This window comes from Thunnus thynnus, chromosome 14, assembly GCF_963924715.1.
Source record: "Thunnus thynnus chromosome 14, fThuThy2.1, whole genome shotgun sequence".
In the NCBI taxonomy this organism is placed as follows: Eukaryota; Metazoa; Chordata; class Actinopteri; order Scombriformes; family Scombridae; genus Thunnus; species Thunnus thynnus.
The window spans coordinates 14394456-14417787 of NC_089530.1; the positions used below are offsets into that span (position 1 = coordinate 14394456).

At 40.7% G+C, this 23332-nt stretch overlaps 1 protein-coding gene and 1 long non-coding RNA gene across 3 annotated transcripts in view; both read left to right on the forward strand.

The window, feature by feature from the left end:
- Positions 1–266: 266 nt before the first annotated feature.
- On the forward strand, positions 267–13761 carry LOC137197619 (uncharacterized). Its single transcript, XR_010931484.1, has 2 exons — positions 267–1486; positions 13637–13761. It is a non-coding gene; the product is annotated as an uncharacterized lncRNA (long non-coding RNA).
- A 5771-nt stretch (positions 13762–19532) lies between these two features.
- The window catches only part of LOC137197010 (Kv channel-interacting protein 2-like), a 112293-nt gene continuing 108493 nt past the window's right edge, over positions 19533–23332 (forward strand). For both annotated transcript variants that reach the window (XM_067610064.1, XM_067610066.1), the window contains exon 1: positions 19533–19887. In XM_067610064.1, coding sequence (XP_067466165.1) covers positions 19815–19887 — 73 coding nt within the window. In that variant the 5' untranslated portion in view covers positions 19533–19814. The remainder of the gene's footprint in view (positions 19888–23332) is intronic.

Below are 23332 nucleotides of genomic sequence, written 5' to 3' on the forward strand. Positions count from 1 at the left end.
AGTGAGTAAATGCCATGTGTAAATGGCTCTACCACGCGTCCCCTGTACCCCTGCCATGCCATTTCAGTTCTGAAAGGGGGGAGAAGAAATGAGCCCTTATTTCCCTTCAGGCCAATGGAAACTGGCAGGCTGGTCAGGTGACTCCATGATTGGCATCTTAGTGGGCTTGGAATGCAGATTACCATTACAGCTGAGAGGAACGGCAGGTATTTGTTCTTACAACTCAAATGGATGTGCAGTTGTTGACTGAATGTTTGCTGCTGACATTTACTAGTATTTGGATTCATGTGTGCATGATGCACCACTTTAATCAAGGGTGCACAAAAAGATTAAGTAATGTTCAAGTAATTAATATTTAATGAGTTTTATTTATTTGCTCAGTCTGTGACTACTACATAGCAGAATACTAACAATTTCTTGGTGAAACACATTGGATTCTTTGCCATCTTTGCTGTAGTTCAAAGACACAAACATGCACATCAACGTGGGCAGAACAGTGAGCAGAAAATGTGGAAAATGTCACAAATAATCCCTTGCTAGACAATATTGATACTTGCCCCGAGAGCACTTTTCTGCTCACACATTTCGCCACTTAACAAAGAAAGTTTAACTAACAGACAACCTCCTAAAAGCTAGTATGTGACAAGAGGATTCTCTTTATCCGCAGAGATCTGCACTGGCAGAGCTCCAGTCTCAACAACCCACAGTTATTCCTCTCTGTATTTCACAGGCCAGTGACCAGCCACCACTTTCATCTGTGAAAGCAGCTGCTATTTGTTCCCTCTTTCCACTCTTCCTCATCCACGACCCCATTCTCTCCATATATAATAGTCGCCTCTCCTCTGCAGAACATGTAGCTTCCCTTTCCTACAGCTCGTTTATCAAGAGGAGGGGGATGCCTCCATTCTACGGGCTTCCCAGGGGAGGGGAAAGGGGGATGAGAGGGAGGGAGAGGAGAACTGTTGATGGTGAAAGGATGGTGGACTTCAAACTCAGGGTGGCTGTGGCTCAGTGGAATAAAGAAGACAGAGACTGATGAGGAGTTTGTGGATCTTTGTAAAGGTGGAGGGTCTCAGAATGTTGTTAAAAGATCACAAGCTCAGAAATACAAATTACAGCCTCATTTTTCCCTGCTTGTATTTTCAGTTTGTGATTTTTCACTGCACCCTGTGTTCATAGCTCATCCTTAATTGATTGGATTGTTTACACCTGTGCATACCCTAACAGGCATTTTGCAAGGACCAATCCCTGCACAGCCCCCAGTGGCAATGGACCTGTAGGGAGGCCGGAGAGTTAGAACCTGTTGTCCACATGTTCAAGATAAATAACAGTCAGCAGCAGTATAACACTATCAGTTGAATGCTGCTTTAAGCATTTCTGTCTTATAAAGTTGTTTTGGCTAACATGTTAGCAAACTTAAACAACCAGCAGACACAGAGCAACATTAACATTCATTTGAAGTTTTGTTTTTGGCCAAGTGACAAATGTAAGTCCAATATTCTCTTGCCTTTTAGCTCCATCTTGAGCCGTGTCCAACTCCTGAGAAAAATATCTCTGTCTGTGACTGACCCATCTTTTATAGTCTATCGATTCATTGTGATAAAACTGATTAGCGGAGCCTAAAGGAAATTAATTCCGTAATTGTGGACTTAAAATACTGAAGACTAAAACACACTATACAACACTGACGTAAAGCACAAATGATCAAAAACTTTACCTCTGATACCTGTTGGAATTTCTGCTCCCCCTTTGTTGTCTCTCTTTCAAAAAAATACCCAGCTTTTTGCAGAATGCCACATGCAAACTTGCTAAAATGATTAGTCAGGAGAATACAGTAGTCCCTTGATACTAGTAGAAACATACTGACCATCCACACACAGATATACACCCTTGTTACTCAGTATTGTGTTGTGTCTCGCATGTCTGTTTATGGTCTAAAAATATATTTCTCTCACTTTTTGGTGTGTGAGCATTTTTCACTAAATTGACCACAATGTCTAGGAGACCAGCCTGAGTGCAAAAAAAAAAAAAAAAAAGTACAGTGCAAACTGATGCCAAACCTGTGTCTGGAATAGACATAATGCAAATATCTCATTTCCTTTCTCTCTGCCATTTAAGCTTGTCTTGCGTGAAATATATCAAAATGTCACCCTTGCCTCTTTCGTGTTCACTCCTTTCCTTTTGTCTGTCATTCATTCATAACCTCACGTTCTGCCTCTTTATGACTCCTGATGTGCTCTTTTCTCTTCAGCTCTTGCTTTCTAATTTCCCTCTCTATCCTCCTGATACCTTCCTTGTAACACTATTCTCTTTCATTTGCTCATTCCTATTCTCCTTTTCTCCCCTATCTGTTCCCCTGTCTTCCAGCATCAGACCAAGGGTCAGCGCCAAAGGGAATGCTGTCCGGCTTTAGATGAAACTAACTCAATTAGGCGGTCTTGCCTTTCTGTATTTGTAGCTTTGCGTTATCCGTATCATCCTTTAATGTCTTCTTATTTTGTGTCTGTCTTGTTTAATTTGTTTAGTCTTATTAATGTATTGTGGTACAGGGGGAAAAGGTCCCCTTTTTAGAAATTAACTGTGGAAATAAAGTTTTAGCCCTGCAAGAATTTGGATTGTTTCCAGAGAGCAAATGAATTACTACAATGCAGGAACTTAAATTAAACCTCCATGGCGACAGCCTGAATTAGGTTGTAGCTGTGTAGGAGAAATGGTTGGTGCAGCTAATGATCGGTCAAGTTCATTTGAAAGCCACACCTTCTCCTCTGAACTGGCTGGTCACATCAAAATATCCTAAAATAGCTTTGTTTTCCATTATTTTCCTGTCTTTCACTGAAATATTTTCAGACAGCAGCCAGACTACTTATGATGCAATTCATTCACTGCAGCCAGGGGACTAAATATAAATAGCACCAAAGCACTGCTGCAGCATCATTAGCTCAGCTATGATTAACTGCTACTACCACTCATTGTTTACATACAAATAGATTTATACCTCTTATTATTATGGAACACTTTGATTTGGTAAATGATACTTGCAAAGTCACTTTGTCTCTCATTAGAAGTAGAAGTATTAGTCAGACAAGAGAAAGATGCTAAGTTGACTGAGTCTTTAAGGAGTCTTTAAACGTGACGCATTGATGAATAATGTTTGAACCCACCTCCACTCACACTTTTCAGATGTCAGAAAAGTGAATTGGGAAGGCTGTGTCTGACAATTTTTGTAACTTTCTGAATGTGGAAATTCAACAAGCATGTTCACTTTATGCAACGTTTGGTCGGTTGTGCTCTAAATGCAGCAGTTCAGACTTTTGCCTTTAGAAGTTGTTGGACGGCACTTTGTCAATCTTCTTTGTTAGATGATCTGTGCAAAAAAGTAAAAAAAGTCTTTTTTAAAATTATTTTAAAGGTGAAAATTTCATGTTTTTGTCACTTCAGGAATTGGGCACCCATATCACTTTGGTAAACTGGATTCTGTGTTCTGGGACAAAAACATTATTTTGATCACTCCTTCTCATCTCAGTCTAATTGAAAATTATTAAAATAGTTGCAGATGCAGTAACATTGAACCCTTACTTCCCCAAACCTCAATATCCTACACATTCCCATCTGCTGTATCACATAATCAGCAACACAGACTGGCAAGAATGTCTGATGTAACAGATACAGTATATTCCAAATTACTTGGTAGTTGGATTTATGTCTTAAAGCATTTTAAAGAGACTATACAAAGATTTTCATATATTACATATACTGTATGTGTCTTACTGTATGCATAACACCCATATGTATGCAGTATTGTCTAGGCCACCTTTCATAAAATAGTTTTGAGATTTAGAGGGAAATTGTGATGTTAAGCCTGTTCACATTTAGAATTTTAATCTCATAAACAACATAGTCCCAAGGTGACGTGTACTCTAACAAAAACAAATGTTCTTTGAATGTAATATTTTAGCTTTTCCAGGTTAAGCTCTACTCCCTTAAGCTCTATCTTTCCATCATGGCTCTGTCCCATTGCTGCACGTTGTTTGACTTTGACCTTCAGCTTCACTGCAAGCAGGGAAGTAGCTGTGCTCTGCCCTCAGACACAGTGGGAGGATTAATCTACACACCTTCATGACTGATTTCACGCTAGATTAGAGAATTTCATCCACTGCATCCTCTCCACCCCTTATCCCTTGTTTCTCTGCTGAGGTGGAGGGTGAGGAACTTCAGCCACCCTGGGATTAGGAGCACAGTCTCTATTATGTAATGCCTGCACCTGCGTGCATGTGAGTGCATGTATGTGGACATTCATGTTTGTCTTACACGGGTCTTTGAACATTTAAGGATGTGTGTGTGTGTATGTGTGTGTTAGATGAGTACTATACTGTATATACTGTAAGTCTGTATGTGTGAGTGCGCAGGTGTGCCCTAGCAAATCTAATCCTCTGGAGAAAACTCTCTGAAGGTCTGATTTATTTGTGGAGTAGATTCATCTTCTGGATGGCACATCTGCTTCTGTGCCTATAGGGCACTCTGCACACTCAGGATTTGTTGGCCCTGTGCTATGCAAACGCAATGAGTATGCGTGTTCAGTGCCTGTGTGTAGAAAGAGTGAAAGCCCTGCCTAACTGTAATTGCGCGTGTGTGCAGCTCAGCCCGGCTCGCCTCAAACCTTTCAACGTGGGTGAGATTGAACCTGACTCATCAATATTTGCTAAATATAGAAACAGCGAGCCGTAATCTAGCAAATACTGTACATAAACTGGGGCTTTAAACCCTGAGGATCATTTGAGTAGTAGCAAATCATTTGTGAGGGGAAAGTTGCTGTTTCCTCTTGCTTGATATTTAAGTTATACAAGAGCCATGTTTCTGATTTACAATCAGTGATGATTGTCTTGTGTGAGTGTAGATGTGTGTGTGTGTATGTGTGTGGGAATGCCTGTGTGTACAGTATGTGTCACTTTGAGTGCTGTTGCATGTTTGCGTGGGGGATCTTTTCTGACACGTTTCTTGTGCTGTCAAAGCATATTGTGTGTGAGTGATTACCTGTCATCGCAAGCCTTGAGCCTCTTCTTACTCCCTAATCACGCTACTGCTGTTGCATTTCCATCGCTCTCCCACTCTGTCTTTCTTTTTCACCCCTGCCATCCCTCTTTCTCTCCCTCTTGTCTTTTATTTCTCCCTCTTTCTTATTCCTCTGCTTCTCTTTGACTCTATGTATCCTGTCAGAAAGGTGATATCAGGGTCTTAAGGTTAGTGATTTTCTTTGATCTGTTTATTTTATTTATTTTCTCATTTCATTTCAATCCCAAAGGCATTCAACCACGAAACAACTAGTGTAGGTCTTCATGAAATCCCTGCCAGGCCTGGCTACAGCTTATATTTGTAAAACATGTAACAACCACAGGTCCAGAGGTTGTGCTGATGATGACAGGTCTGCTGGCACTCTCCCTCCGCTTAGGCCGTGCATGTTACTGAAAAACTGACTGAAAAACAGCCTGGTTCTTTTCATTTGTTTGGAGCATGCTGTGCACAGTGTGGGATGACGGCACTTTGTCCCCTTGCTTTTTGAACTGTTCAGTCTTATTTTCAATACTCATTTCTACTTGATTTATTCTTTTTCTCAATTTTCTTTTATAGCATACTCGCAGGACGATGATTCAGAGTTGATATATATACTAAACTATGTACTGAGTTTGATTCATGTTTCCAGAAACCTTGTTTCCACTTCTCTTTGTCTATATTGTTGGCTTGGAAATTGCTGTGCAAGAGTGCTGTTTATGTTGCATCTGCATTATGAGAACAAACAGCCTCAGCTTTGCTTCTCCAATCAGACATAAATATCTGCAGCTAATGGGAGGCAGTACAGTGACATGGGTGTATTGATTGTAAGGACCGCCCCACAATGCAACACAGTTCCCACAAAACCCTGGCTGCTTTGACTAATAAGTCTGAATCTCATTATTGTGTGTTTGCGTGTGTGTGTGCACATGCGTACCTGTACTCTCTAAAGTTCAGTGTCATTAGTCTAAAATCAGTCAAAATGAGAATTTATTTACCTTTGACCAGAGTAAAACAGTAAAGTGTGTGTTTATAAGTACTTTTGACCATGCCATCTGTGCCAGGTTGCCAGACAGGTCACCCTCATGCCAGGTGGTAAGAGGGCTGTCTTTAATAACTGACAAATTATGTGTGTGTGTGTTTGTCGTGATTTCGTGATTGACAGTGCCACTGATGCTCTGTGACATCTTGTTATTGTCTGCTGGGTAAAAACTGTCACCATCTGTGTTGGAAAGGCCCAGGTCAGTGATTTACTTTAATGCTTTGTTAATGCAGTTCCACTTAATGAATGTGCTGATGATGGGAGAGACTCTGACTCATTAAGTATCTGGCAGAATACTGAAGAGCAGTAAAGACCTGTAGTCTTCTAGTCTTTGCATGTGGTATCCTGCTATGTGCGTTTTTGTTATTGTACACTAAGTTATAAACATTTTTATCATGAGAAGAAGTTCTTGCTCTTGAAGCACGCAAAGCTAACTTCATGCAGTTGTCTGAGCGCAGTTACAGTTGTGTTAAAGGAGACATATCATGCTTTTTGTGATTTTCTGTCATTTATATACTGTTATGATGTTGGATGTCTGTTAAGCATGGTCAAAGTTCCAAAACTTGGGGTGAACGTATGTAAAATGCTCCCTGCAAGTCAAAATCAAGGGCTTCAGCCAGTGCTTAAGTCTGCATTTGCAATATTACCTCTACTTCCTCCTCAAGCTGATTGTTCATGCATGTCCACAAATGGCTGTTCCATGTTTTTCCATGAGTCGTTCACATTGCCCACACACATATTTTGGATTGGATTTGGGCTCAAACATGTACGGATGTATTTCAGAAGCTGATATTTCGTGTAAAGAGTGAGAAAATCTACTACTATTGTTTGTTTACGTAGCCTCTGGTTGTGATTCAACAGTAAATCTCATTGAATTTCAAATACTCACTGATTGGCCACAGACTTTAAAATGATAGCCGCTGTTACGGTGGAATGTATTCTTGCTGTCAATGTCCTTTATCTGTATGTAAATATGCCTTCTAGTACACTATTATGTTTGTTACATCTGCTGTGGTCTGCTTTAAAGATTAGCTACTGATTGACTCACAGCTTCCTTACTAAACCAACCATGCTGTCAGAAATGAGAGCATTGCAATTGTGTGTGTTGGTAGTCCATAAAATATCTGTTGCCTAGTTTATACACTCACAGTCAGGAATCAGCTACACCATAATTGTTAAACTTTTTTAAGGGTTTGTTTACTGCATTTTAAAGGGTCTATTAATATTTTCCTCCTGCACCATAGCATTTTGGGATGGCTTTGCTGTGCTGCAAGCTATGACACTAAACAGTGAATAATACCCATCCTGTCATCTTGTATTTCGTTTATCACCATGTAGTGAGGGCCACCCTGTATATCTGAACCACACCTCACTATCTTCTTCAATCTATGTGGCCATGTGGCACTAAGCTGGTGGTTAGGTGACAGAGATGGGGTGAGCTCCAGTGAAGCATCCCTGTTTGATGATAACTCTGCCCTCTGGGAGGAAACAGCAGGAAGGCTGAGACAGCTTGGTTCTTGCACTGCTCCCCTCTCAACAGGTAAAAGGGGAGCGTTGAATCGAATGCTGATGGACTGGAGGGATATTGTGTGAGGCTAGAAATGGCAAAAGGAAATACCTGACAAAAAATGAAATCCTTGGGGAATTTGTACAATCACAAAAAGGTCAGATTATCAAAATATTGTTCTTGACTTATTTAATATTTGTTTAAAAATTCATTTGGCGTCAGCTTTACAATGGAACCTCTCAACTAGTGAAGGATTTATGAGTGCCAGTGGGATGTGAAAAATGTCTCCTTCACCTTGCCAATTGTATCCCACACATCCCATGTGTATTCTTTATTGCGAGGTCATTATAAGGCAGAACACACACACAAACACACACACACACACACTCTGCCAGCCGACATTTAAGGACAGATGGAAGCCTTGGGGCAGAAGTTTACTTGCATTCAGACAATAGATGGGGAATCTATTTTCATTCCCTTGTGTTGATTAGGGACACGACTCGCATAAATTAAAGTGATGACACTTCACTAGTTTATAATCGTATCGACCACACAGAGTAAATGCCAGTCTTAAGTGGGATGACACACAGAGATGGAGGCTTTATGGATGGCAAAGCACATTGATTATGGTGCACACTGATCTTTCAATCAATAGACCACAAAGAAGTTTGGAGCTGTGTAGTTTACAAAGAATAATGGATAAATGCAAATTGGAAAGCGTATACATAAATGAATTTCTAATGCAAGAGGAAAAAGACGTCTGTAGTCCTGGTGTCAGGAAAAATGTGGTTTAATTTCAATCCTAAAAGAAGTTGTGATGCTTAGAGAGAGCTATAGTTGAGTGTTCAGACTTCATTTAGCACAGGTTTATGTTTAAGCCTCAGGGTAATGTTAGCAGCTGCAACACATCTTGGCCTTTTACACTAAAATAACCAGAAAGCCTCACTCAGACTTGCATCATTTGTCTTATCCATCACAGTAAATATGCTACACAGACACTTGCCTGGCCACACCTGATGATTTCATGCTTTGACTGCTCAGTGTGTCAGTGTGCATGCCTGTGCTTACTGTCGCTGTATGTATACTGTGCAGAAGGTTATCGCAGTGCTACATATGTACCGTGTTAGGAGATCAGTGGTGTGCTTCAGTAACTGACATAATGAGTAACTATAGTTGGTAGTTTATTCTTGTCTCAGGTGCTGCTTCATGCACGGCTGCCTCTGTGAGTCAAGATAGAGCTTAGATAACCTCATATTTTGAGAGAAATAAAATGTACACTGCATTCTCTCGTGTTTAGTACAATAACAGCCTCCAGTGTCTCCAGTTTTGTCTTATGACCGTATGACATACAGTATTACTCAAAGTAAGTCAGTGTAAGGATGTTGTTGGAAAATTCAACCTTGTTCATCTACATCCTGTTGAAAAGTTGTCTTGCTGAAAGGACACAGAAGGGGATAACACTTTGTCTGTTTATGAGCCCAACAGTCCAGGTACTAATTTCTCTAACTTACCGTATTTCAAAGAACTAATACAGTAAAACTTAATTTCTTTACTCTTTGCCAATAAAGCAAAGCATTATGTCTTGCCTCTTCCAGTGTTTTCCTCTTGTTTTTCTCCTGTGTTTGTTCCCTGTGGTTTTCTGCATCCTAAGATAGTGTGTCAAGCAAATGTCCTTCACTTGACAGTTTGTGTCCTCAATCAGGCACTCAGTCTGTCCCCATTGCGTGACCACCCTATTTAGCCTAACTACCTCATTTAGTCTCATGATCTTATTAGCTTTCCTTGCACTTGTGTAAGAATCTACCTGTTTGTTTGTACCTGTCACAGAGACACTAGTAAAGACTTGTATTCCTGCCTCCATGTATGGTTTGACTGTGTGTAGATGTCTTTCATAGTTTAGTATGATTTCATTAGGCCTGTAAAGATTCTTTTTAATTATTGATATGTTGATGATTTTTAGCAATGAAATGTGAAAAATTGTGAAAAATGCCACTTCAGAGAGCCCAGTGCGACACCTTCAAAGCTGTGTCCAACCAACAGTCCAAAACCAAAAGATATGAAATTTTACATGACAATTTTAACCACAGAAAAGCAGCAAAGCTTCACATTTGAGAAGCTAGAATCAGGAAATCTTTGCTGCATTTGATACATTTTTGTACATATATACATACAATATCCTATTATACATAGGAAACTCATCTTCAGCCACATCACGACACACACACATGCACATGGAGAGACAAGCTCAGCCTATCTCTCTTGTGTGCTTATCGGCCTCTCTTCCCACGTGGTACTGTATTTAAAAAGGACTCTTTTCTGTGTCTCTCTGCCATTAAATGGTGTTCTGACCTACGTCTGACCTCTTTATCTGCGATTCTTTACCCTTCTTGAGGCAGTGTGCGTATATGTGTGTGTGTCTTGTCTCATCAGTGCTTATCCATTTGCACATCTCAGTTTGACCCAAGCAGAGTGCTGTGTGTGTGTGTGTGTGTGCGTGGGTGCATGCGTGCGTGCGTGTATATATGTGTGTATGTGTGTGTGCTCCCTTAACTCATCTTTCATTCCAAGGCTCATTCACTACACTTGGCTGATTGTGCATTGTTTAGGTTCTGGTTTGAGCCACATCTCTATACACTAAATCACAGTGACATCAACACTCATTACTCGGAGTATTCAGCATTATTCTGTGGCGGCTTGGCCCTGCTGAGAAAGACGGGGGTTTGCCAAGATTAGTGGTAAAAGTTCTTCCTGTCAACGATGTGTGGTGAATAAAGCAGAGGCTAATCCTACCTCCATAGCTGTTGGCTAGATGGCCATTTATGGGTGGTTTGGCTGTGTTCTGTTTCCATCTCCTCTGTTAATCCGCAGGCAGCTGAAGTATATACACAAACAAACCGGCACATTCACTGGCTTCCGAGCTCAGCCTGAGCATAACGCACTCTGCTTTGAAATGCTTTTGTATTTTTTTTTTTTTAAATTTGTGTGTGTTTGTGTATGTGTGTACTATATGTACACGTGCGTGTGTGCGCATACTTTGCGTACAAAGAAGTAATATCCTCCAGTATGAGTCACAGGGTGAAAATTAAAGCCTGGGATGATCCCTTCCTCAATAAGCAAACACTTCATTTTGACAGATCATTAACTAGACATTATCTTTCATTAGGCGCCTCTGCATTACTTATTTAACACCCCTAGAACACGCATGCACATACACACAAACACAGGCATAAATGAACCCCATACACACACACACAGCTAAACCAGGGACTGATTTGATACAATGCATTTGAAACACTGCACTCAGAGCATTATCTGTGTCGCTGGAATTGATACTTGCGGGAAAAATATTCTGACTGTAAAAGTCTTCATGCAGCTTGCTGTGGTTAGATTTATCTAATATATTTTGTGTTCAAATCCAATCCCTGCAGCTCCCATTCATCTCATTCATTCCTCAGTGGTATCATAGCACACCAATCACACAGTCACTTTACAGATGGTCAGAGTGATTAGATTGACAATGAGTTTTACAGGAGAGAAGTGCAGGCTGTGTTGTAAAGAGCACCCTGATAAAAAGAGGAACACACTTAAGAGCAGCATGAGAGAGGAAATCATCGCATCATGTAGTGGTAATTCAGATGCCTGTTACTCCTGTCTCTCACAGTGGACACAAGTGGAGAGAGCTAAAACTGCAGCGATGTGAGCCCACTCCCTCCTCCACAATAGTATCAGCGACTTTTGTTGCAGCATGAAAACAACCCTCTGGCGACATTAATGGGACAACACATTTTGGGGGTAGAGGCTGGGGCAGTTTCTGGCCCGCCAGACTCCATCCATCTGTCTGCTCGGCACATCAGCACTTTTCCTGTTTGCTCTCTCCATCATACCCTGCATCTACCCACCAGTCTCTGCTCTCCATCCATCTCCCTTAGCGCCTTTTTTCCCTCCCCACCCGTGCCTATAAACCCGTGCGCCTGCCTCAGCCAAGCACACCCCAGTGATCTATCAGACGGTGATTTTATGGGCTTTTCCCCCTACTGATGGCTATTTAGCTGTCCTCAACCAACCCAGGACTATTTGTTATTGTAAGTGTTTGTCCAACACATTTAAGCGGTATGCTCTGATAGCACACAGATGAAAAACGAGCACGGTTTATGGAAAGTTATGACAATTCATTGCGCCGGCAGATCAATGACACATCAGGGAAATAGAAAGTGATAATGAGATTGTTGTGAAAAGGATATTGAATAGATAACAGATGGAGAGGAAGGATGTGATGAGACGTTGAGATAAATGGGATTCACCAACATGTCTCCATATTCACCTTCTAATCAATCATATCATGATAAAAAAAGGTCTCCAGACTTAAAGCCCAGCACTTTTTCGTCACCTCCTCCTCTTTTTGGCTCTCTTTCTCTACATTGTTAACTATATCGGCACATGGAGGACTTTAACTGGATTCTGTGTGCTTGGTTGTTGTCACCGCTTCAATACACAAGCTTGCATTGCCCCAATGGAAGGACACACAAACACACCGTCACTGCTGGAAGAAGGACACAAGAAACTGTGTTACTTTCCAGCCGATGCACATTACACGTCAGTGAAATATCACTGTGAGAATAGACTGTTATACCCCCCTGGGAAACATTGGTAGGTGATTATAGTGAGGTAAGCGAGGTATATGTGTTTCCAATCATATATATTGGCTTTGAAATTTCAATAGTGTTCTCATCTGGGATGTTGGAATTGAGAACAATACAATCAGGTATCCAATAAGCAAATCTATTTGAGGTTTGTGGTTTGTAGTGCAAACAACAGCCTCTTGGTCCACTAAACACCACTTTTCATTACTCTGGGGTGGTGCAGGAGATACATGTGTAGGTCTGTGAATGCACATGTGTATACATGTGTTTTCCCACAATGTGACTCTTGAATAAAAGAAACAGAGTGAGGAGAGCAAGGAGAAATACCTTCTCTCTCTGCACACATACACACAATAAAACACTGTGACACAACCCTGTTTCATATAAATTACATTTATATACTGCTTGTTTGCAGCAGCAAATATACTTTAAAGGATATGTAAAGCCTCCCAAATTACATTTTTAATAAATATTTTGAGTTCCCCTTCCTCTCAGAAATGTGTTTTGAAATGAACAATATTTGCATATTCATAGATTAGGGATTTTTCAATGAGGGAGAAGGAGATGTAATTTTAAGGCTTTTAATGAGGTTAATGGACTTTTTTTGTGTAAAAACCGTATTAGAGACAAATTATTACACAAAGCAAGGTATTTTTATGTTTCTTTAAACACGTTTGGAGGGGATCTTTAATCAGTGTATCTGCAAAGTCACTTAATGCTCCTACATATGTCGGCAAAACATTCAGTGATAACTTATTTAATTTGTTTCCCCTACAGTATCTGCATGTGGCACCTAAAGCAGGCTTAATGTTTTTATGGTTATGTTTAGGCAACTCAAAGCACTTTGTTAAGGTTAGAGAAACACTGATTCAAAAAAGTCAATACTGACTTGAGGAACAGGACAATCAAAGTGTATTAAAACCTAAACACATGTGAAGCCAGGTGTCCTCTGTCAAAGTCCTGTGCTTGGTAAAAGAATGTGAAACTTCTTGGAGTGGAAAAAAAAACATTGCCAGTGAACATAATCCAGGCAGCAATTGCGTTGTTTTCCTGAATGTGTTTGGCAAAACCTGTTAATAGTGCATGAATGTCATTCTTAAGAGACAGCTTTGCAGCGTATGACAAGGACGCTACAGCACCACAACACTCAGTTTTATAGTGCTGTGAAGGCCTTCTATAAACTCACTGCCAGGACATAAAGAGGCTTTTAAAATGAAGGCCCACCAATATAACTTTGAGACGTTCACTGTCAGACTGTATTTGAATGAGGAATGTGGCACATAGAAGATGGATGATTTCTGTAAACACCAATTGTCTGTTGATTAACCATCATGGAGGATACTTCTAGATAATATGATCCAGCTTGAATGTGTGTGTGTGTGTTTCTCTACCTTTTTACAGAAATGACTCTGCTGTCTGGATGGCGAGAACACGTCTGCGACAAACTCTGCAAGGACACATGGAAGGAATGAAGAAGATGGCAAAAAAGGGAGAAAAAAAACAGAATAAACGGAAATGAAAATGAAGAGTGAAGTGAGTGAGTGAGTGAGAGGAGAAAGCATGCACTTTACACTCATGAGTAATTCATACAAGTTTCTATTCTGCCTGGTTTTCTTTCCTCCAGGCCAGTAAACATAAAGAGATGCAACATTATTCAGCCTGCTCTCAATAGTGTAGTACACCTAAAACACAAGCTGTATATATTGTATTGAGAGAACAAGGGAAAAGGGAGGTTATAATTTTCAAACACTCACACTGTCACAAATTCACCACCCAGATGACAGGCAAGTTCCTGCATGACTGCCCGTGTGTGTGTCACAGTCTCAGAGGGTGTCATCCCTCAAGCAAAAGGTAACGTCGGTAGCAGCAGCCCAGCTGACATCTGTCAAAAGCTATCACAGGTTTTAAATGCTCGTACCTGGGGGTCAGAGGTTGCGTTATCCCTTCTTTCCTGAGACAGCATCACTGAACAAAATAAAAACAATTACAGTCAAGTGTGATTACAGGGGAGAAAATCTGACACCTGCAGAAAGGAAATCTGTTTGTGTTTCCTGAAGGTCACAGGCTTGTCCTTCTCCCTGAATGGCGTCATCGCATCTGTAGCTTAGAGGAGGGGGGTAGAGATTTCAGAAAGATGGAGACGCAGAGAGAAAAGCGAATCAGAGTAGGGTGGGGACAGGCGGAGAGCGAAAGCGGACAGTCAGTTTGGATTAAGGTTACAGCTGGTTTGATGAGAACAGAATGAACTGGTAGTAGTAGGGTAAAATGGGAATAAACAGCTAAAAGAAAGGGAGGATGGGTAGACAGAGAGAAACCAACATTCTTTTAAAGTTTAGATTTGGTTTGGAGCCAGACTGCAGCTTTGGTTATTAGAACTGTATATTAAAAAGTGAAGTTTATGGTCTAAAGGATATACACTATAAAATAAATCCTTGCAAACATAGTGTAGTTTTGAGATTTTATGGTCAAATAATGGCATATACCTTTCATCAATTTTCTCATAGCCAAATCGTAGAACATATGGTTTAATCAAAAGTGAGTTTGGAACTGAAAACTAAGAGAAACTGAATTTTCCCAGGAGGAAATGCTCTCTGTGTGTCCAGCTGAGATGAAGTATATTTCCTTTACATCTAGAAATTGCTATGTTAGTATTCATGAGCAGCATGTTTAAAAAAACCCCAACAAACTGTCTCATTTTGCTTTTTTACATTTTGCTGTTTCACTATGCTATAATATCACCAAAAACTGCAACTGACATGTAGACCAACAAATATCATTTTTTACACTAAAATTTGATTTGCGACAGTGATTTATAAGGAAAATATAGCGATGTAAAAATGCCATATGATTACCATAACTTCAAACAATCATTAGATGTACTCCTGGAAAAATAATCTGTCCTAAATGCTGTGTCCTATTCCCAGTGGTAGAAATCAATTTAGCTTATATTACATCCTGTTACAGGCTGTTGTCTGAGCCTTCTTCTCCTTGTGCCTTGATTATTGCATTTATTATTTACTGCCCATGGTCTGCAGTTGCATTAAGGCTTCTAACAAACACTAAACACAAAGACCATATTGCTCCATCCGTTGGCTGGATTACACTGGCTCACGATAGAGTTCAACTTCTTTAAGTTACTTTACAAAGCCTTTCAGATCTGTCAACCCAATGTGATTAAAAGTTTCCTGTTTTTTTAATTCTCAACTTGTTTTATGTTGCATTCTTTGTTGTTTTATCTTAATACTTAGTCGTAAAGATGAGTATAGACCTTCCCTTAAACCACGTCTGCAGTTGGTTTAAGTTAAACCTCACATGCGATTATCTCTAGTGGCGTTTAAGTGATTTCGACAAGACTCTAAAACAGTGGGTTTTAGACTAAACTGGAAGTTTAAGCCCCAGCTTCTGAGAACACAAGCACATGATTTTTCTCCAGACAACACAGATTTGAAACCCGTCCTAAACCCTAAACTTCAGCTAAAGACACAAAATCGAATGCACTTCAGTCATTTATTTCATAATTTGAAAAAGATAGTAATTTTGTTGGAAGACTGCGATAAATAAAGAAAACTCAGTTGTATTAGTAGATTTTAAATTGTAGATCTATTCTATCTATTCAAAAATGTTAACTTAAATGTATTAATCATTTATTGTTGTTTTTTTTAATTGTGTTTGTTAATATGATTGTGTGTGTGTGGGCCTATGTTTAGTGTGTGTGTGTGCACGTGTGTGTCTGAGTCTCACTGGACATCATCAGTCAGTCACTCAGCCAGTAGTGGCTCTGTGACTGAGGCCAAGCTGACAGCTCTGTGCTGGAGGTCGCTAGCTGCGGTGAATAATGAAAGGAAGTGTCATTTAGACGTTTGAAGTGCTTTTTAATACAGCTTAACAAGGATGGTTTTCTCTCTAGTTTGGGAAGCTCGAGGCTCTGAAATACCACCAGTGACAGCTATTTCTAAGTTAATCATCCTTATTCCATCTTTTCTGCTGAGGTGGAGAATTGTTCTGGCGAAGAATCTCTATCCCTCTCTTATATGAATCCATAGAAACGGCAAATATCGACTGTTGTGTTTATGAGAGAAAACATAAATCTTTGCAAAAATTCTGCACTGTTTAGCTGTTTGTAGTGCAGTATTTGACATTTGATTCTGGTTGGCATCACTCTATGATTTGCACACACACACACACAGACACACACACCTTGGTTTGGGGATCCCGGAGTTTTGTGCTATTAATATTCACGGTGCAGTTTGGCTCATGAGAGCGCTGCCAAGGACAGAGGACTAACCTTGGGGTTGCAGTGAGAGCCAGAGGGTGCATCTCAATAGTTTGATTAGTGTTCCTTGCCCCTCCTTCCCCTGCTTTCCGCTCGATTCATCTCCTACCCGGCTTCCACAACTTTGACTCTTTATCAATAACTTGCAGACACCAACAGCATAACCTGCATGTCCGAGTATCTGCTTGAGCTTTTCAGCAGGTTTGAATAATCCGGTTACAAAGTTGTGAAGCTTTATGGATAAACTGGGATTAAATAGCTAATTTGGGTTTGATTTGAATTTTCTAACGTCTGCAGTGTGCAGCTTCACACACATGTACAGCACAGAAAGTGCACTGACAAGAGTTACTGTAAATTGCAAATATGAGCATGGGTAAACATTTTCCAGAAAGAGGATTTGTGATGACTTCTGCTGAATAAGATCAAAGGCTAATACTGTAAAACTGATGAGAATACAAAGATGTTCCATATATCTGGGAGTTCAGAAGCATGTCACTAAATCTCACAACTGCTCAATAATAATCTTTTTGTTGTTGATAGGTCAACTCTAGAAACATGTCTTGACTGTGCAAACCAAAGATTGGTGAAAAATGTTCTCTGATGTTGCAAAAATGGATGCAAACAACACCTCGCTGACAAAACAACAGCAGACCTCGCTACACAGCTGGCACCTCTCCCAGTGTTCTGTTCTGGGATACAACAAGGTCGTCTCTGGGTCACTGCGCAGCTATGACGCGTGCACGTCCACATCTAGGTTTGTCAAGAAAACCCCGACCCCACCACTAACCCTGCAGTCACAGACAGCACCCTCATCAGTGACTCCCTGATTTACTTCATTTCGGCTCTGAATCGCTAAATCCCCTCTAACTCACCATGAATCGATTTCCCCTATCCTTTATACTTGCACTACTCCTCCTCACCTTCATTTAGAATCCACCTCCCCTTTCTCCTTTCATTTACCACACACTGAAATCCAATCACTATCCAATCGTCCGTATCTGTGAAATATTTTGTTGGTATTAGATAACAGAAAAAGCAGGCCTTGTGGTTATTGTGGGCCGCTCTCGGTTTATTGGCAGCACACAAGGTTCAAATGAGGCTTAGCAAAGGGGAAAATCCAACTCCTCATGACCTTAAGTCACCTCTTTTCTACAGTTGTTTTAGAGCCTCTCGATTGTGCTTTACAGTCACATTTTAAATGCTCACAGACGAACCATGTACACATCTATATGGTAATGAGACTTTGTTTGCCAGGCTGCTCAATACGAGGATGTGGCCATCCAATAAGCAAAACCAAGGCTGGCAACGTCAATACTTTTTGTTGTTATGTGATGGGTAAAAAAACAAGTGGCAAGTAATCAAGATCTGAACAGAGTTTTCCTAATGTACCGAGGCCAAAGTGATTTGTGTATGCTCCCAGTGTCATTAATGCTTGCAAACACAGCAAATTTCACTCAGGAGGAACCTTAGTGAGTCAAACTCACATGTCTTTCAGCCTGCTAGAGTGAAAGGCAAATTCAAAATGTGGTGTATAATTACAAAGTCAGCAGAATAACTTTAAAGTCTAATCCAGTTTTGTCCCTCATAGATAGCAGTACTGGCCCCTGACATGTTTTCAATGCAGAAAAATGTGTCAGCACGTCTTTCACAAGTGACATATAATAACATTTTGATGGAAATATTGTGTGGATCATACCAAGCCTAATAGACAGAGAGAAGGATAGAGAGGATAGCAATACTTTACTCTTACTATATTAAGTGTTAAGCATGGTTGAAACTAGTGTGACATGTCATACAACCAAGTCTAAAAGCCAAGGTGTTTTAGCAGTTTTTATGCAAGTAATTATACAAATGTGGATGAGGGCACTCACTTTTGGATAGTTTCTAGTATACTAAAGCCCTTAGAATCAATTTAAACCAACATAACATTCATTATCACTATTCTGTCAACGACAACACTACCACCTTTATAACACCAGTCTCTCAAGCCATTAAGGGGTGAGTATTTGGTAATAAAAAGATTTAGGTGGAGCATCACTTTAGCAGACAAAATCAACTGAGATGATTTTGAATGAAGCCCAGCCTTCTTCATAACCTGCTCACAGGATAACAGGCAGGTCGAGGGCTACATGCAACGAGCATTTGCATGCTACATGAAGAAAATGCATGCTTGAATGGTAATTTCAGTGACAGAAATGACATTTAGGGTAGAGTCCCATCTGAGGACAAGGTCTTATTGCCAACCTTTTAGTGACACGTGTATGATTCAGATGTCAATTGATCCCTTAGAATGCAAGAACGATGGGTGGCTGAGCAAAGTAGCGAATGAGGGAGGGCTCTAATACTTAGGGCACTACAGTTAACACCCTGTATGAAGCAGGGGGCAACATGCATGAACATCTAAATAACAGATTAACTTTACTGCTCAAGACAAATGTTTGTGCTCAAGATGAATGAATGAACGGATGGAGAGAGTTATTGATGCAAACCCTGATATTACATAGACAAATATGGCATCAAAGACAGATTGCTTGACAGATTGTGACCAAATGTCATAGTAAGTGAGCAAGAGTGAGGCGAAGACAGCGAGAGAAAGGGAGAAGAGAGGAAGAAAAAGGGAATGACACAAGGCTTCCCAGAGCCAGTGAGTATTTATAGATCAGATATAGTCAGAACCTCTGCCTGGCAGCAGCAGTGTGCTCCTTGTTGCTCCTGCTGATGTCTCTGTACACATCCGACAAGGCTCTGACTCAGTGGAGAACATTATGGATGTGATGGTGATATTAATGGCAACTCACTGAATGGGATCATTTATGATTGAAGCCAGATATTGCTTTATACACACAGGGGGGAAATGTGGGGATCCTCATCATTGTCATATTCATATTTTGGCCATTTTTTATAATCTCAAAAAAAAAAGGAGTACATTTAACCAACTCTGAGCACTTTGATTCGAGCTGTATCTATTTTATCCGTCTCTCTGTGTCTTTGTGTGTTTAGTTAAGCGTGTGCGTGCGTGCGCGCGTGCCAGCCCATGTGAGTGCCGACCAGAAGCGCGCTGGGTTCACTCAGCTCCTGGATGCCGAGAGCGCACGCAGAAACAGACACGGGGAAATTACGACTTACATGGCTCTCCTTTTTTTTATTTATGGCAACCCAAATATGACTTCTTAACGGTAGTATACTCTTAGCCATCTTCCGTGAAGGCGAACAACAAACCACTGTCAAATCCCCCCCTCCCCATCCAGCATCGCCCAACATATCAGCTGTTTGCCACAGTTCCACATTCCGGCGCACACGGGGAAAATGAAGGCGAAAAACCGTGACCAAAGCTTGTCGGACTCCAGAGAGCTGGACGGATCCTATGACCAGCTAACGGGTGAGTGAACCAACGTCTGAAGCATCGTTGGACGTTGTGTGATATCTTGCAGGAAAAAAAAAAGATTCAATATGTAAAGCTGATAATCTATAAGGAAATTGGTCTTCCTAACTTCAGGTGGCTTGACATGTCACAACCTGTTCGCCGTTCATCTCGTCATCTCGTGAAAAAGATTTATATTCAACACTCTTATGGATATTTACTTAACATTTGTGGCGCGCAAGTTTATGTACTTTGTGTACTTTAATTTTTTGCTTCCATGGTAACAACATTTTCCTATTTTATTCTCATATTTGCTGGGTTATCCCACAATAGTTCTTTTTTTTGTAAGGGATAAAAGAGAGAGGACGATGAGTTGAGAAAAATATTTGATTGGACAAAAAAAAAAAAACATTTACATATTGAATCTCTTATTGTCAATGTTGCATGCATATGTGGTTGCGTAATGTGGTGCGTAATGTTGGTGAATGATGGGTGGCTTGTGTCAACAATTATAAAGACAACAGTGTGATCTTTGCTGGCCTGGCTCAGATACTGGGAGACCACGTCACTGTGGCAGTCTTGCCTGTTGAGAGGAGCGACCTGATGCCCAAATTCCGGAGCTCGACCAGATTCTTCTGCTTTGGGGTGTTATCACTCTTACAGACAGAAACGTCTCATATCACCTCGAGCTCTATTTGCGCTGTAGTCCGGCTCTGTAGTAAAAAAAGAAATAAATTAATGGGTTTATATTAGTTTTCTCTGCAAGCACAGCAGACATCTGAGCGTGAGCGACACTTAGGTGGATTTTCAGGTGGGGTAGATTCGTGCATTTGTTAGTCTCTGCTCTGTGGTGTGAATAAAACTTGACCCAATATTGTCTGCTAAATAAAATTATAATGGTCTCTCTCTCTCTCTCTCTCTCTCTCTCTCTCTCTCTCTCTCTCTCTCTCTCTGTGTATTTGGGTTGAGTAAACTGATGACACTCCCAGGGGAGACTTGACGTTATGGCCATATATATAACAAACAATTTCATTGAGTGACAGTGAGCATACCTGCGTTTTGTATGTGCTCCTTTGTGAGCTGAGCACTCTCTTGAGGTATTTTCCTGTCACCACAGCCTTTTCATTGTCATAGCTCACAGCCCTCACTGCTTATGTGAGCACTGTTTGCCTGTTGAGTGCCGCCTGCCTAAATAAAATGCCTGCTTTTATGCCTGAACACATCTCAGGCCTGCAGAGGGGAAGTTGTGCCTGTCCAGACAGCTGTGTGCCTCCAGCTTGAAGGGGACACCCTAATCTCATTTTTCACCAGCGCATGCATTAGCAGCTAAGCAGCGCTTTGACACAAATTGAATGCATCCTAAATCAAGAGAAGATCGCAAGGTGTCAGCAAAACCATGTATGTTGACGTGTGAGTGGGTATCTGCCAGGTAAAATATATTTGTGTGTGTGTGGGTATAAATGTGTGGGCGAGTTAAGAAGCAGCAGCATCACTTTTTCTACAGTCTATTGTTGGAGGTTGAAAAAAATAAATGTGGGAGACTTTGTTCCACCGAATTCAAAAAACATTCATCAGGCTTTACAACTCAGTATAGACTTGTAACTCATGTCAACCAACCCACACAGTGTGCTGACCGTCATGCTTGGACAAACAGTGAGCTTTGCAGAGCTTCTCAGAGGCTGCACAACATACTTCAGCAGCTTGACTTTCTTTTCTCCTGGTGCCACTTTACTTTGCAACATTTCCCTTGATATCAGACATATTGTTGATGATTCTTAAATGTGACTGTGCACTGAGAACAAACTTTCTGTAATATACATTTCTTCAGAAGAATCAGCATTTTCCTCTCTCTAGACATTTCATCTCCTCCTCTCTATTCAGTCTAAACGGTCCCCTGTGCCTGACTGTCCACCAGAAGTCATATTGCTTTTTAACAGTTGAGCGAGAGGAGAGAGAGAGAGAGAGTCCAAGTCATTCAGTGTGGCAGAGCAATTTACTCCTGGTAGTAGTTTTTAATGACTTTTTCAAAGCTGTAAATTGCATGGTTAATTCATCTTTGTAAGACGCTGTCCACTTCAAAACATACTTAGCCTTGATAGTTTACATGGTTCTTGAGGCTGTTGCCAATAAGAGTCAGTGTAATGAATATGTGATGCAGCTAAAGCTCAGGAGAAATAATTGTTGCTCTTTTGTTTATGGTATTCATATTATCTGACCTGAAAGTGGCCCAGTGTATTGTGTGTGTGTGTCTGTGTGTGTGTGTGTGTGTGTGTGTGTGTGTGTGTGAGACAGAGTGAAAACAGGTGACAGGTGATTTTCTGCATAATCCCCACTAAAATGAAAAAGTATATAGTATGATGTGAGTGCATGACTTTAAGTGGATTTTTTTGTGTGGGAAGGACGGCTACAGGTGAGTCATTCTTCTTACTTACAAGCAACTTGTGTGTGTGTGTGTGTGTGTGTGTGTGTGTGTGTGTGTTCTCACAGCAAATCTGACCTGTGTTGCTTAAAGGTAGTGTGGGTGGTCTCCAATCACCATTTGAGTGAAATGTAACCCTCTAGAAATAACTCCCTCTCAGCCTGCTACATTGTACTGAAGTGCGCCCCACTGTGTGTGTGCATGTGTCGGAGTGTGTGGTAGCCTGGAGTTCCCTGTTGTGTTTAAGAGCACCGGCTGAGAGATGAGAGGTAATTATAGAAGCGTGGTGCAGTAATCTCCTCTTCCACCTCACAAGCCACACTCAAGAGGAATCATATCACCTACACACACACACACACACACACGAGCAAGCACACACACACTATGGCTTCTCCACATATGCATATGCAGCTATTATCTTAACCTTGTCATGATTCCCTTTCCTTCATCCAAGTCTAGAATATTACTGTATCTATATCAGTGCTGGTGAACAGCGAGTCTGTCAGTCAAGCCTCATGTGCATGTGCATCCCCTCATGTTTTAGTGAAGGAGACAAGGCTGTTACATTTATCTATTTTTTATTTTCAATCAAAATGTTTTATGAATACTGTATCTTTGTGTTGTGTTACACCTCAGTGACCTCAATAATGGTCATTATTGTCTCAATCAATTCAGGCCCTCTAATAAGTGTGCTGGTGGTCATTTTGGAAATTATTGTTCTGTTAATAAGATTTGAAGAATTTATAGCAGACTGAGTCGGACTATTGTCACAATATTTCCACATTTAATGCTACTTGATTATGATGGATGGATAGATAGATAGATGTACTTTATTGATCCCAAATTGAGAAATTCTTTATACCTATCCACAATTTAGTTAAAGTAGCTAACATTAACTCAACATTAACCCTTTGGCCTCAGGTAGCACTTATTTGGAAAGTCCTGGCTCCAAATGGAAAAGATGATGCTAAACAGAAGCTACAACTCTGGGCTTCAATCTGGCACTAATGCAAATGAATGGGTGATGTCACACCTCGCTACGTC